At 35.9% G+C, this 16,506-nt stretch overlaps 2 protein-coding genes across 5 annotated transcripts in view; one reads left to right on the forward strand and one right to left on the reverse strand.

Annotated features, from left to right (window-relative positions):
• The window catches only part of NMI (N-myc and STAT interactor), a 112,828-nt gene that overhangs the window by 70,537 nt on the left and 25,785 nt on the right, over nt 1-16,506 (reverse strand). The gene's annotated exons all lie outside the window — the stretch shown is intronic.
• TNFAIP6 (TNF alpha induced protein 6) overlaps nt 825-16,506 on the forward strand; it is a 31,395-nt gene continuing 15,713 nt past the window's right edge. The window contains exons 1-7 of one of the 4 annotated variants that reach the window (XM_028477791.2): nt 906-995; nt 3,548-3,655; nt 4,586-4,831; nt 5,666-5,803; nt 7,244-7,405; nt 11,322-11,550; nt 13,875-13,915. In XM_028477791.2, coding sequence (XP_028333592.1) covers nt 4,804-4,831; nt 5,666-5,803; nt 7,244-7,405; nt 11,322-11,550; nt 13,875-13,915 — 598 coding nt within the window. In that variant the 5' untranslated portion in view covers nt 906-995; nt 3,548-3,655; nt 4,586-4,803. Of the gene's footprint in view, nt 996-3,547; nt 3,656-4,251; nt 4,832-5,665; nt 5,804-7,243; nt 7,406-11,321; nt 11,551-13,874; nt 13,916-16,506 lie in introns of those variants that run through there. The other 3 variants (XM_007114288.3, XM_007114289.4, XM_028477797.2) reach the window with 3 other exon arrangements.

Genomic DNA, 16,506 nt, shown 5'->3' on the forward strand with positions numbered 1-16,506 from the left:
TGACTGTTACCTATGATTTTGATCATCTTCAAAGTTAGAGTAGTTCGGGGAACCTAAGGTCATATTTTAATTAACTTTATGACTATCTACCACCCACCTTCCTCCCCCAAAATCAAGGATTTGTGGCCTGGAAAAATTTGTATTATAAGATAGCCCCAAAATGCTGGAATGTCCTAAGTCTCTGAAACTGAACTACTCTTCTGGAAGCTGGTGTATTTACCTACTGACCACAATAAACCAAGGACTGCAACAGACCCCACCCAGGACAAAAGCAGACAGAGGAGAGGGTAAAGAAATGCTACATCACTGGAGACAGTTTAGAGTTTGCCAGCTGTGCACACTTTTTGTTTCAAACTTTCTATACAAGCTTGGCAATGTTTAAGGAAAACTAAAGTAACATTAGTTACTTTAGTCAAGTTCAAGATTAGTGTTTAACCCCAAACCCCATACCGCATAATTGACTTACTGCAAATAAGATATTCAGAGTTTCTCTTAAAATTCCTACTGGTGTCTTTCTTTTGTTGTTTTGAAACCACTGCTGAATCTGCACCAAGTTAAACAAACTTCCTAAGAGAAAAGTGTCCATGACAGATAGAATAAAGGATCCCCTTTCAAAGTAAGTGAATTTTAAAATGTAGATGATCATTCTATATCCTTAGTTTTGGTTGCCAATGCAAATGAGTCAGAGAATTTGCCTCAGACAGTGAGTTAATTGTGTAACTCTACAGAGGAAAATGCCATTGGAGAGTACTTGCTGACCTCACAGCTGAAAAAAAAAAAAAAGAAAGAAAAACCATTTAAAAGATGTGGAAACCAGATGTTTCAGACACATTTCAGCCTCTGCTCTGGGAATTTATCCTGAGCAGCCCCTAACAGGCTATTCCTTCTCTACAACTGAGATATGATCATCTTAATTTACTTATTTGTCTTGCTGTGGGAAGAGGCTCACGGATGGGGATTCAAGAATGGAATTTTTCATAACTCCATATGGCTTGGTAAGAAACTTCACTCATGAGCTTGTTGGGAAAGTCGCTTCTTTGAATTCATGGAGAAGTGAATCAAAGCTGTTAATTTTTCTCTTCTGTTCAAGGCTGATGTTTTCCAAGAAAATGCTTGGAAAGATAGCTACTGGAATGCATATATCTTTTTTAAAAAAGTGTTTCTGCCTTCTAAAATTTTAAAATAGCTTTTTATAAAGTGAACTGTTCAGTAGAAAATAGAGGTTAATATTTATATTCCATATGAAAATATGCTTTAAAATTTTCAAAGAAGGTGTGGTGGTATAGTGCAGAATGTTTCCTTAACAAAATAAAACCACCAATATATTATTTTGTTTTCATTTCAATGCATTTCTAGTCAGATTTCATAACAGGTAACCATAAGAGAATTACAACAGGTAAATTGGAATATACAATAATTTTATAATCATTGCTCCATGTACTCTGACCTGTAGTGTATATCATGCTTTTTCCAAACATCTTTTGACTAGTTTGACAAAGCCAGCTTGTAATATAGAAAAAAATGAAAAAAGCTTGTATTTCTGGATGCATTCTTACCACTTGATTTCTTTTGTTTGAGCTATCCATTTAAATACTTTTCTACCTCTTTTGTTAGACAAGGAAAGTTTCTTTTGTTGTTTTGTTTTGTTAAATGTAAGGAATGACATAGACCTAACTGTGAATATAAACAGACCAAAAAAGGCTAAATAGAGAAAACCCAAAATACCCCTTATAGTACTCTAAACAATGCTTTAATTCTCATGATACAAATTAATACTGCTTTATGTTCACTGTTGTGTTTGATAGTGAAAAAAATTTGAATTGCTCAAGAAGAAAACTGACAGATCCTTGTATAAAATAGAGAAATAAAGAGAAAGCAAAATTAACCTAGATCTTGATGTTACGCTTGCTAAGCAGCACATAGTTATAGAATATTTTCCCTTTCAGCATGTTTCTCTCTGGTAATAACTGCAGCCATGCGGATTTCATTAGAAAGCTCGATTGCAATGCACAGCCTTGCAGCCTCTTTTTTCAGTTTGAGCCAGTGAACAGCTTTCATGCTGAACAGTGCAATCCACTTGGCCAAGATGGGGTCTGGAATTTACTAGAGGAATGAGCAAGTCTCTTTATTTTCATTGCACACCGTCAAACTTGGGAAATATACACCTATTTGTCAGAAATGACAAAGATGATCATAAAGCTAGTAAGAGTTAAACCCACATGGATAAACTTTGAAATGCTGTCATATTTGCTAATGATCAAGTAATTTGGAGTTGTTGTTGTTGTTTTTTTAAGTGATGTTGTATATCACCAAAATATAAAGCGAGACAATAGGAGTTCTGTCCTAGAGATAGAGAGGAGAAAACCCAAATGTTTGTTAATAGTATACTGCACATTTGAGGCCCGGAGTGATTGCACAGTGCTTCATGCTTCAATGTGAGACAAATTATTGATCAGTCAGCCTAGCATAAATTGTTTACAGTTGGTTAGGCCAATGTAGTATTAGAAAACTATTTAGGGAGGGAAGAGAGTTGAATTAGAAGGCAGGAAATCTGCTAGCAACTATCAAGAACAAGGCACTTTAAACTCTTGGTCTCAGTCCCATACTGGTAAAATGAGAAGTCTGAAGTAGGGGACCCCTAAGGTTTATTTTTAACTCTTGTATCCTCTAATTCCTTAGATAGTAATTTTTTAAAAGACACTTAAGGACAAGAGACTTTAACTAGTTTAAATGGATTATGAAAATAAAAAAATGTACAGATAAACAATTCTTTTTAGCCATTGTATTGAATCCAAAAAAGGAGAAGGGAAAAGTAACATTATCATGAGCTCCTACTAGGATACAGAAGCTATGTTTATGGGTTTTATGGTTTATATATTCCAAAAAATAGCTGTCATTATTCTCATTGGATAGATGAGGAAACTGAAGCTCAGGCAGTGATTAATACAAGGTCACACAACTGGTCCACTGTAGAACCAGAAATAGAAATCAGAGCCAACATAGTATTGTGTCACCACTTACTAAAAGGAAAAGGAAGTTATTGGTTAAATAGATTTTCAATTTCAGTGAATGACAACTAGAAAAGTTAATAAATTATTACTTCCTCTGAAAGGTGAAATTTTTTAGATTAGGACTCATTGTACAAAGGACCATCTTAGGAGTTTAAAATTCTGAATTGAGAAATACTTTAAAATAAATGTGTGCTTAAAACTGTCAAGTAGACGTGCCAAGGGTACTCAACTCGTTCATAAGGCAAAATAATGGGAAGTTTGGGTCTCTTTCAGGAACAGTGTGGAATATTAAAATTATTTAATAAACTAAAAATTATAGCATAGACATTTCTGCTATTTAAGTTACTATCTTATGACTAGACAAGTTTAAGAGGTACCGAAAGTTTAAGAAAAACTACCAGGAAGAAAACTTAAAATTATTTTAAAATTCTTTTCTGTTAATTTATTTTTTTCCTGCAAACATCTGTTAAAAGAAAAACTGAAGCATACTTAAAATTTTGAGTTTATCTGAGCAAAAATCCATTTGAATTTGGCAGCATCCAATCTAACAGACAGAAAGGAGCTCCGAGGAGTGGTACAAAATGCAAGACTTTCATAGGCAGAAGGGAGCAGGCAGAAGCAAGTTTTACCAGGTGAAAAAGCAGGTTGGTTATGGCAAGGTTACTTTCCTTCAGGGGATGGCAGGGGTCTATCAGGCAGATGACCTAACGGGTGGTGATCAGGAGATTTCTGACTGACTGGTTTAAGATTCCATTTCTGGGTGAGCCGAAACCATACTTAAGTCTTGGTTTGGTGATGTGGGTCTTAGCATAAGAGACTCCATTTGGAGCTTGCTGTCGTGTTTTTAGTACATCATAATTTTATTTATTTATTTATTTATTTATTTTTAACATCTTTATTGGAGTATAACTGTTTTACAATAGTGTGTTAGTTTCTCCTTTACAACAAAGTGAATCAGTTATACATATACATATGTTCCCATATCTCTTCCCTCTTGTGTCTCCCTCCCTCTCACCCTCCCTATCCCACCCCTCTCATGGTCACAAAGCACAGAGGTGATCTCCCTGTGCTTAGTACATCATAATTTTATTGCTGGAGTAAAATATCACGGAAATCTTAGTTTGAGAAACCTTGACAGATAAAATAATTCCTACAAAATTTTTTTCAAACAAAGATCTTTTAGAGAACAGATACAGTTTTAACATTTTTAAAAAGTAACAATAATCTCCATCACAATACATTAGTAAGCACTACATGTCTCCTTCTCTACTAAAAGCCTTAGTACCCCTTGTACTTCAAAATAGATGACTTGCATTGCCCACGAGTGCTCAAGTTGCTTGAGAATAGGGCTTGATCCCCAGCACCTATCAAAGTACCTCATGGTATATTCTTAAAACAGCCAAATTGGAAACGAGTAAAAGTTTAGTTAATGAGGCTTTACCCTATGAAGGACACTTGGGAAGTAGGTGACTCTCAAAGGGGAAAATGACTTTGATGTTCCTTGTGTTCTCTGACCTATAAGTATCAGATGCACTAAGGTACTGTGTATTAATGACAGGCTTTTTCCATATAAGGTATAAGAGCAGTATCCCATGGAGTCCAGAAAAATGCCAAGCAGCATCTCCTATTGTCAACTTCAGCTTGGGGAAGAGAGTAAAGAACAGTATTTCTAATACTGCTGGATTCATATCTTGTCAACTTCAGCTTTGGGGAAGAGAGTAAAGAACAGTATTTCTAATACTGCTGGATTCCTATCTTGCTGCATGCCAAGAAACATACGTTCTCGTTGGAAATGGTCTTGATGGTGGCTGATTGCACAGGTCAGGGGACAAAGACTTAACAATAATCTGACAGTCAACATAGAACGATTAGAGCTATGTTATGATTATTGTCTTGGGAATCTTTTCACATTGTTTCTATGGCAAAATGCACTCCAAACTCAAGACAATCATTTTAAACAGTGCTCTATTTTGGGAGACAGCTCATGTATGACTTAACACTATCTAAAATACGTTGGGAACAAATGTGAACCGAAAAAGACAAACCAGATAAAGAACTTAGGAACTGGTAGTTAGGTGTGTCCCGCTTTTTCTCTGCTGTATTTAAATCTATTTTTCTATTCTTCAATGTAATATTTGCTTGCTTTGGACTCCTTTAAACTTTTCCTCAGTTTTTGATTTGTTTACTAAATTCTCAATTATATTGCATTAGTCATTTCCCTCAAATGGATATTTTGGCTTACTTTTCTCCTTCACTGTAAGCCAATTTTCATTGGTTTCTTTTGCCTTCAACTCCTTTTCTTTTCCTATTGCTTACCTTTCCAAGTTTTTAAAACAAAGCCAAAAAAAAAGTCAAAACTCTATCACCTTTGGATAATGCAGAAATACAATGTTGTGTTAAAACTTTCTTTCAGGTTATCAGTTCAAAAAATAATTTAGCCTCAAGTTTCTATTTATGTCCCCCAAAATTCCCCTCATTCATATTTTTTTCCCAAAGCTTTCTAACAATGAAAACTTAGCCACTCAAGGCAGCTGACCCAGGAAACCCTTTGGCAGGAACAATAGCTGATGTAATCTTCCAGCTGAGGCCACAAAATTTCCCTTGTTCCACAAGAATGGATAACAGTGCATTGACGACATTTTGTGAATTCACAGAACAAGCAGCAGGCGTTTACCACAGAGAAGCGCGGTCTGGCAAGTACAAGCTCACCTATGCAGAAGCGAAGGCGGTGTGTGAATATGAAGGTGGCCATCTTGCCACCTACAAGCAGTTAGAGGCAGCCAGAAAAATTGGTAACGGCTTTGACAATAATCTTCTTTTTCACCCTTGGAAAAAAAATTTTCCATCTTTCCTGCAACCCCTTATTAAGACTTTTCTCTCCACCCCTGCTAATAGCTCCTCTGGCTTCTCCCATCTTCTCTGCCTAGAGCTGGTGGACAACTCCTATTACTAGTAACCTAGTTGGGGTCACACCCCATTGGGAGCTAATAACTAAACATCAAAAGAAAATGCAGACATCATTATCTCGATAGCATTTAAACCCCTCATTAATTTTAATGCCATTGCTATTCATTTTTAATATCATTCTATCTCTCCTTGACGTCTGTGTGTCATTTTCCTCAGCTGTTAAATGATGCTACTATGTTGTGTCTTACAAAGAAATTTACTTGGTAGAAGAAATAGTGAATTTAGTGGATTTTTTTTCCAATTATTTTCAATTTTTTCCTTTTCTTTTTTTTTTCATTAAGTGGGAGAATGCATTTGTACTTTAGGATCAAAAGCCATGAGGAAAAGGAGGATAAACAAGTTGTAAGGTGGCAGATGAAAGAAACTGGGAAGATGATGTCAGGACACCTGGTGAAAACCCAGTAATTAACAAATGCTGTTTGCTTCTTTATATTAAAAAAAACGGGTTGCTACTGTCTCTCCTGGACTTTCAAGAGAATCCAAAAGGCCACCCCAATTCAGAATTTTCTTCTCCACTGAAGATATCCCTTTGCTGATAGGAACATACCTGGCAAAGCTCATACTATTATTATACTTTACCCAAGACAAAAATAAAGGTGTTCTCGAAAATGCCCCAAAGTCTCCCCAGATGACTGCTCAGTCTATACCGTTAAGGCTGTGTGTGACGCAGTAAATGGAATGAGGTATACAAAGGCCAGAGACATTACTAGCCATTGGGGACTTGTAGTCAAATCGTTCTTGGGTGGCATTGGCAAATATTAAAACAGCCTCCAAAGTTGAGTAAGGAGAACAAGGCTGAGGCTTTGTTTGAAATGTATGAGTACTTTTATCCCTATTCAAATTTTTAAAATATTAGTGATATCTTAATTGATCCTGAAGGAGAAATTATCATTTGAAAAAATTTTTTTCAGTATTGATGGTAATTCCAGAAATTAACTCATGGCACTAGCTCAGTCATTTGTGAAAAGAAGCCAGCTCTGAAATTGGATTGTTTTCATATCCATGGTATTATTATTTCCTAGTCCATCTGCTCCATTTTTTTTTTCCAAGTAAGATGTCATTTCCTAGTAAAAGTCAGATGTTACAAGAACTTTTATATATATTCAAACTTTATTTTTTAAGAAAACAGTTCTTCCCCTTTTATATGAAGTGGATTTGGGCAGTTAAGACACTGTTCCTGTTGCAAGGGGCCATCTTGGTTGAGATGACCTTCGCTCAGCTGAGGGAATAACCAGTTAAGCCATTACCCTTCCATTCTCTTGCAGGATTTCACATCTGTGCTGCTGGGTGGATGGCCAAGGGCAGAGTTGGATACCCCATTGTGAAGCCAGGGCCCAACTGTGGATTTGGAAAAACTGGTATTATTGATTACGGAGTCCGTCTGAACAGAAGTGAAAGATGGGATGCTTATTGCTACAACCCACATGGTTTGTCAAAAACAATAATTTTATACTATATAAAAACAGGTACAGGTTACTAAGAGGTTAGTAAAAAGAAATGACTTTCTTCTTCCAGAGAGAGAGCAATTTAGTAATGATAATTATTAATAACAACTACCATTCATAGAATGATTATGCTGTGCCACACACTGACTTATGTCTCTTCATCCACACTGTCACTTTATTGTTATACCCATTTTAGAATTCAGGAAACTAAAGTTCAAGAGCTTAAGTAACTTTCACACAGCCAGTAATTAGTAGGCAGGTGAGATCACGACTTAATTCTTTTCTGTGCTAGGGAACTTCCTGATTACAAAGGACAAAAAAAAAAAAAAAAAAAAAAAAAAGGTTATAAACTTGTCACAGTTAATTAGCTAAAACTATGAAGTAGTACTACCAAATGTTAACTGTTCAAAATTATCCCTATAATAGAATGAGAAAAAGGAGACAGAATAAACAAAGTTTTTCCCTAATTTCTTTTTGGGCATAAATTCTTAAACTTCCAAACTAAGCAACCCTCATTCTGTGGTTTGTTTTAACAAATATATACTGGATATGCTAGTTATTATTGTAAGTACTTGTTTATTCATATTCTTTTTCCATGGTTGATTGCACTAGGAAAACTTTAAAGAGAAAATTAACACATTATAATTACTATAAACAGTAATTCTTGGTCCATGCTGTTGGAGAAAAAAGTAGACTGTTGTTTTGGGATGTATTTCCCCCAGGATAATATTACAAAGTGTTACAACATGTTACAAAGTATTTGCCACAGATATGATCATAAACATCCTCAGGTGGTGTCCCATCTGTATCTACCTTAGAGAATGTCCATGACAAAGTAGGAGATTACAGTGAAGTTCTAGCATATTATTATAGAATTTATTATTTAATAATATTAACCATTGGAGAACAGTTTCTCACATTTGCAACTAAACTATACCTCACAATAATGTATACTCCAAGTAGAAAAGAATTTTTCCTAGAGCTGTCACCTATTCCCACTTGAGACAAAATATGAATAAATGGGGGGGGATGAATTGGGAGATTGGGATTGACATATATACACTAATATGCATAAACTAGATAACTAATAAGAACCTGCTGTATAAGAAAAATAAATAAAATTCAAAAATATGAATAACATGTGCATTCATATAGATTATAACTTTCACATCACTTTGACATACTTTAAGCCTATAGTATACTATATTTAGTCCTATATTTAGTCATTGTTAATAATTCATATATCTTCTTTTCTTCTCTTTCTCTCTTCCTCTTTTCCTTTTTCTTAAATATATTTATACAGGCAACTCTCTTTTTACTCTTAAGAGTAACTTCTATTTCCAAATATATTATCTGATTCTTTTGCCTGATAAACTTCAGGATCTCTGAGCATCTACTCAATCATTTCCAAAGGTCAAAGTCTAAGGAAGATGTAGAAGTACAAATGGAAAGATTCTTACAGTAGTATTTCATTGCCCTCTTATAAGAATGCCACCTTAACTTACAAATTTTTATAAGCTGCTTTTGTTTCCCATAGAGGCTGAATGCTTTTTACTCTGGGAATGTGTGTACAGAATCCTGGGAGACTTGTGCTTACTCCAGTCTCAGCTTACTTTTGGATTCAGTGATATACTGATTATTTAGGATGTGGTCAACCTGAAGGGGACTGGGGGCCACCTGAACTAGCAATGGGAGAACAGTTCATTGAAAAATAATTGGAATGAAAAAAATCATAATGGTATCAGAAAAATAAAGCAATGATTATTAATTAATCAATACCACCAAGTTAGAGTTGATTGAAACAAGGAAGAATAGGGTCATTCAGAAGTGTCCAGAAGTCAGCTTGCTCATTCGAGTTCTGAATGTGTGGCATGATGCCGACTGCCTCCTGTATGAATACTTCTTAACCAATTAGCTGTCAGTCCTCAGGGACCCAGCCTGCTTTATAAATCTGTCATTTTCTAAATAAGCAAGAGATGAGGCAGTAATTATATGTAACATGAAGTATAGAGCTGAATAGATATAGCTAAATATAAAAACAAGTTAGTTCAATATTTGAATATTTTTCTTAATCTAATGACATATACATCAAAGATAGGATGCTATGGGACAAAGAAAATCACTCCCAAAGCGGGCACTGTACATGCTTATGTGCACATATAAACTATGTATTATATAATATTTAATAATACAATAAGAATAGCTTACACTTTGCATAATACCCTTAAGCTATCCTTTATATTTTATCCTCAGAATAGTCCTGTGAGGGAGGTAACAGGAGAGGCATGACTATATTTATTTTACCAATGAAGAAACTGAGGTATAGACTGGACACAGAGCTCAGACTAGATCCCTGACCCTCTTTTGTCACTTCCTTGCCTTTCTAAGAGCCTGTTCTGCCCCGGGGTGATAAGCTTCCTTTACTTCTATGGTGTTAAGGATTCTAACACAATTTTTTATTGTAATAGTTATTTTAAAGGAGAATATTCTTGTAAAAAACTTCTAATTGAGGAATTCTCTGGCGGCCCAGTGGTTAGGACTCGGCGCTTTCACTGCCGAGGGCACAGGTTGGATCCGTGGTCGGGGAACTAAGATCCTGCGAGCTGCGTGGCACAGCCAAAAAAAATAAAAATAAAACCGTCTAATTGATATAATAAAAAATACCTTTGAATGCTATCCAGAGTCACCACTACCATCACCACCACTCAGATTATTTTTGAGTTTCCAGTTTGTATAGCTTTTTCAAGACACTAGACATTTAGGTGATATGGAATTAAAATTAACTGGGGCCCTTCCACAGCTTTCTCTCTAGGCATACTGTAAAATCACTGTTCTGGCAGAGATTGTTTGTTCTTATAACAGGTTATGGGACAGGACAGAAATCTATGAAATGGTAAATGGCTTGAAAAAACCAACATGGATATCTCCACCAAATCCTCAAATAGTATTAGGATTAAGGTGCTAAAAACCAGTAAAAGGAGTATAGAATGATTATAAATTATTCCTTTTAACTGGATTAGAGTGACCTTCAAATTCCCTAAGTGATCTTCATATTCTATAATGATTTTCCAAACAGAATTTATTGGACTCATTATTCTAAGTGTCTGAGTCCCTGAAGACACAGTGGTGACACCACAGAACAAAATCCCTGTCATCTTGATTGGGCTGTTGGTAATATGGGCATATGTATTTGTCAAAACACATTTAAGTGTACACATAAGACATGCATCCTATGCTTAAAACGTAAACAGAGCAAAAATGTCAACAGGAGCACAATTATTATTCCTTCTTGCTGTTTTACTTCTTAAAAAACTCACAAGTGGGGACTTCCCTGGTGGCACCGTGGTTAAGAATCTCCCTGCCAATGCAGGGGACACAGATTCGAACCCTGGTCCTCGAAGATCCCACATGCCACGAAGCAATTAAGCCCATGTGCCACAACTACTGAGCCTGTGCTCTAGAGCCCGCATGCCACAACTACTGAAGCCCACGTGCCTAGAGCCGGTGCTCCGCAACAAGAGAAGCCACCCCAAGGAGAAGCCCACACACTGCAACAAAGAGTAGCCCCCGCTCACTGCAACTAGAGAAAGCCTGCGCGCAGCAATGAAGACCCAACGCAGCCAAAAATAAATCAATTAATTTTTAAAAAGTTAGAATAAAAAGAAATTCACAAGTGGTCTATGTTCATTTTAGAGAATTTAGCAACTATTAATGAAAAAACATTTATTCTTTAGCTACAGTTACACACAATATACTATGGATACTACATATTAAATCATTTTATTTTTATTTCATAAAAAGTACTAAATAGATGGACACTAAGAAATGAATATCTTTTTTAAAGTAGGAATCATTTTAAAAAAATGCTTTCTTATCATTTTTTTTTTTCTCATTTCAGCAAAGGAGTGTGGTGGTGTCTTCACAGATCCAAAGCAAATTTTTAAAACTCCAGGCTTCCCAAATGAGTATGATGATAACCAAATCTGCTACTGGCACATTAGACTCAAGTATGGTCAGCGTATTCACCTGAGTTTTTTGGACTTTGACCTTGAAGATGACTCAGCTTGCTTGGCTGACTATGTTGAAATATATGACAGTTACGATGATGTCCATGGCTTTGTGGGAAGGTATGTATTGTTTCTCCATACAGGAAGCTAATGAACATCCGATATTTTGCATGATGTTTCTTTTATTTTTATCCAACTGTCCCTACAACATTGATTTTTCCAGTTTATCTATTCTCCTGCAACAGAGTATCCTTTTTTAAAAAATTAATTTATTCATTTATTTATTTTTGGCTGAGTTGGGTCTTTGTTGCTGCACGTGGGCTTTCTCTAGTTGTGGCAAGCTGGGCTACTCTTCGTTGTGGTGCGCGGGCTTCTTATTGGGGTGGCTTCTCTTTGTTGCAGACCACAGGCTCTAGGCGTGTGGGCTTCAGCAGTTGTGGCTCACGGGCTCTAGAGCGCAGGCTCAGTAGTTGTGGCGCACGGGCTTAGCTTCTCCGCGGTATGTGGGATCTTCCCGGACCAGGGCTCGAACCCTTGTCCCGTGCATTGGCAGGTGGATTCTTAATCACTGCGCCACCAGGGAAGCCCCAGAGTATCCTTTTTTAACCACGACTTTTTTTTGCACTGTTACTCATAAGAAGCCATAGTCAGCTGCTATGTCTACTTATTAAAATAGTTATAGCTGCTTTTTGATTTGTTAAATTGTAACAGTTAGTTACATATTCTATTTATAAAGACCTCAAGATTTGACTAACAGAAGAAAGAAGATATATGAGTTGGGAAATTTGGGGGGGGGTTTAAATGTTCTGATTTCTGTCAATCTCCTAAAAATAATTATAAATTCAATAATTGTTGCCTTTCTTCTGTGTACAAAGCATTGTACTAAGCATTATGGATATAAGGCAAATAAGTAAACTATAGCCCCTTCTCTCATATAGTTTAGCTAAATACACAATGGATATCTTTTTAAAAGTAACTTTCTTTGCCATAAAAAACAAGTATTTCTTTCCTCAGTATTTTTCCCTGGGTTTTTTAACATGCTGGGACACATTTTTTGTGTGTTCCCATCCATATCTTTAACATAGTTTAAATTTTACAATACAAAATTTGCAACATTTTACAAAATACTGTAAATTAAGGAGTGTACAGTTAAGGTGTTTTATGTATTCAGGTCCCCACTTAATAATGTGTATTTTAGACTATCCATTATCAATAGATTATCAGTTATCAATTCTCTATTATCCATAATAGTAATTTAATGAAAGAAAATAGTAGTGGGGATAATTTAAAATGACAGACAATATCTTTTTATTGACTTTGAAATCTGTAACTTAAATACAAAGAAAAACAAAGGCATTTGTTGCATAAATGAACAGCAATTTTTGGAGGGAAAGTGGTTTTCGTTTTGTTTTGTTCTTTAGCTGAGACTACTACTATAGAAAAAATATATAGTTTTTAAAAATAGTTTGAAGAAGCCTAGAAGTAGGGTTGGAGGAATTAAGAACAAAGTCTTTTTTGAAAGAATGGACCTCCTACCTTGGGAATTAAGGTAACATTTTTATTCTAAACCTAGTTTCAGAAATCAATTACAGGTCTAGATAAAATCATAAATGATTTTTTAATCTACAGGCTAATTTGTTATTTATTGGATTATATTGTGTAATTTACCTTTATAAAGACTTTCTCCCCCTCAGGAATAAATTACATTTTTTTAGAAACTTATAAAAACCCTTACTTTTTTTTTTTTTTTTTTTTTTTTTTTTTTTTTTGTGGTATGCGGGCCTCCCTCTGCTGCGGCCTTTCCCGTTGCGGAGGACAGGCTCCGGACGCGCAGGCTCAGCGGCCATGGCTCACGGGCCCAGCCGCTCCGCGGCATGTGGGATCCTCCCAGACCGGGGCGCGAACCCGGTTCCCCTGCATCGGCAGGCGGACGCGCAACCGCTGCGCCACCAGGGAAGCCCAAAACCCTTACTTTTTATATTATCATGTGCAAGGGAATTCCTTTCAAGCCGTGATTCAGATAAAAATCACACCCTCTTATGTCTATAAGGTCCAACATAATTCTTTCCCTTTTAAATCAGTCATACACCCATTCTTTTCTAACTGTGAAGAAAACTTCATGAGATTAATCAGAAACAAATTTAAAAAATTTCCAAATAGATTCAAATTGTCTACCACACAAAAAGCTTTGTAGACACAGTAATGCCACAAATTCTTTCTTAAGAATCTCATTAATACTGTGAGAAGGATATTTCAATGTTTTAACCCCTCTTCTCTCTTACAAATTCAAGTAAAAATAAAAAAATATAAAATGTTGTAAAATAATAGAAAAATGAGCCATTACTTAGGGAAAATAAAGTACATCAATTATCACTAAGAGCCACTTGCAATAGCTATACAATAATCATTCATGTGACCTCTCTTTTTAAAAAATTCTCTTTCAGATACTGTGGAGATGAGCTTCCAGAAGACATCATTAGTACAGGTAATGGCTCTAAATTGAAGAACAAAACTATGATTTGCTTTCTCAGTATCAGTGAAAATGAAGGACCCAGTAGTTATTACTATATACTTTTTAAAGTTGAGAGAGCTGAAGACAGATATAGCTTGCTAGCTTGTAAAAGGCAAAGAAGTGCTTATTTATACTTAAAAGACTTTTACCAACTCCTTGCACTAAAAATGTGTACTCTGGTTATTTGCAGGAAATGCAGTCTGAGATAGTCTTGAATCTGCAAATCCATAATACTGCTGTAGCTTATAATTCCCATAAAATGTGGTAATAAAAGGTTCAAACTTTTCATTGATAAAGGACTGAAGTAATTTGTATAGTTGTTAAAAATACCTTCTATCACTGAAAAAATTTTTACATCATATTTATTGCATTTTCACATTAGTACAGCAATCCCCAGAGAGTCTTGTGAAGAACACAGTTCTGTTAGATGTTTCTAATAGATATTACATGAGAAAAGGGCTCTAAGGTCAAATAAATTTGGGAAATATTGGATTAAACCATGTAAAACAGGTTTCTTTATTAGAAGATGTCAGAGAACTTTTACTATGCTAATTATGCATAGTAAATCTAAAAAGGCTAGCTATAGTAGGCAATGTTTTCCAAATATTTTTCCTCTTGCTAATGATTTTGTGTGACTCTGTTCCTTGAAATCTACCCCAAGAAATGTCCCTGTAGCAGCATACATTTATCTCAATAAGCAATACCATTGCTATTGCCTCAAACTGCTACTTCCTAAGAACTTTTACTTTCTTAGATGTCTTCATTTTCCTTTTTATTTTCATCACCAGCACCAGTAATTGGCATTCTTTTTTTGTTTTTAATTTTTTAAAATTAATTTATATATTTATTTATTTTTGGCTGCGTTGGGTCTTCATTGCTGCACGTGGGCTTCCTCTAGTTGCCACGAGCTGGGCTACTCTTCGTTGTGGTGCGCAGGCTTCTCATTGCGGTGGCTTCTCTTGTTGCAGAGCACGGGCTCTAGGCACGCTGGCTTCAGTAGTTGTGGCACGTGGGCTCAGTAGTTGTGGCTCGTGGGCTCTAGAGCACAAGCTCAGTAGTTGTGGCGCATGGGCTTAGCTGCTCCGCGACATGTGGGATCTTTCTGGACCAAGGCCTGAACCTGTGTCTCCTGCATTGGCAGGCGGATTCTTAACCACTTCGCCACCAGGGAAGTCCCTGGCATTCTGACTTGCTGTATTTTTCCTCCACATCATAAAAAAATTATCACAATACTTCTCCAACTAAAAACAACAAACCTACATTGAGTTGCAATTTCTAAGCAGTCCTTAAGCTGAGATACTACTAGCTAAAATTAGTCCCACACCCTAGCTTTGCAGTGCACGCAATTCTCATTTATGAATCATTACAAGGGATGGAAATTCTTGTTCAGTCTTGGAATGATTAATGCTTCAAATTTATTAATTCATTACTCTGTTACAGTCTCCCTAGGAAGAGTAATCTGTTAAACTTTTTATTTATCTCTTATTCTTTACTTGAGAACATATTTTATGTTAACAGAAAACTAAAAGAAGACATTTTATGAGATGTAGGAGGTAGTTGGGGGGTGAGAATACTATTTAACAACAACAACAAAAAAGAAACAGGGAGAGTCAAAAAGAAGCCTGAAACAATATTTTTCTTGTTTTGTTTAAAACAGACAAAACTTACTCCAAATGTAACACCAAATCAGTGTTTTTCTTGCACAACTGCAAGGAACTAAAAAAAGAAAAACCCACACAATTTATTATTCAAAGAGAAACAAATCAACAGAAAAGAGCATAGTTAAATAAAAAGCCAAAGATTTAGCAAAACAGCAGGAAGAATACATTGATTCAAAGTAATAGAAAAAGAAGATATAAAATATGTTTAAAGTATTATCCTATTAGTCAAGCATAATGCTGTTAACATTTTGATTTAGTTTTCTTCTTAAATATATACTTACTCACCCCTGGATATTTATATTAAAAAACAAAAACAGAAAATAAATAAACTAAAAATTACCCATTACTGTACCACTTTAAAAAAAGGTATATAAAGAAAGAATGTGCCCACTCTTCTCATCTCTCCCCACCCAAGAAAGGCATTGGATAACTGTGGTGACTGTCCTTCCAGATGTCTTCCTGTATTATACAAACATTATATATCAATACATGGAGACCATGGAGCTATTTTCAAGTCAGAGTATAATATTTAGATCATTCTAATTCTTTTTTTTTTTTTTTGTGGTACGTGGGCCTCCCTCTGTTGCGGCCTCTCCCGTTGTGGAGCACAGGCTCCGGACGCGCAGGCTCAGCGGCCATGGCTCACGGGCCCAGCCGCTCCGCAGCCTGTGGGATCCTCCCAGACCGGGGCGCGAACCCGGTTCCCCTGCATCGGCAGGCGGACGCGCAACCACTGCGCCACCAGGGAAGCCCCCTAATTCTTTTTAATGACTACCTAATAGGTACCATAATTTGTCATATACCAATATTTAACATCCTGAAGGTGGTTGTTTATGATTTTTTTTCTTTTGCTATTGAACATTTCACTAGACATTTTTTTTTTTTTTTTTTTTTTTTTTTTTT

The sequence above is a fragment of the Physeter macrocephalus genome, chromosome 2 (assembly GCF_002837175.3).
Source record: "Physeter macrocephalus isolate SW-GA chromosome 2, ASM283717v5, whole genome shotgun sequence".
Lineage (NCBI taxonomy): Eukaryota > Metazoa > Chordata > Mammalia > Artiodactyla > Physeteridae > Physeter > Physeter macrocephalus.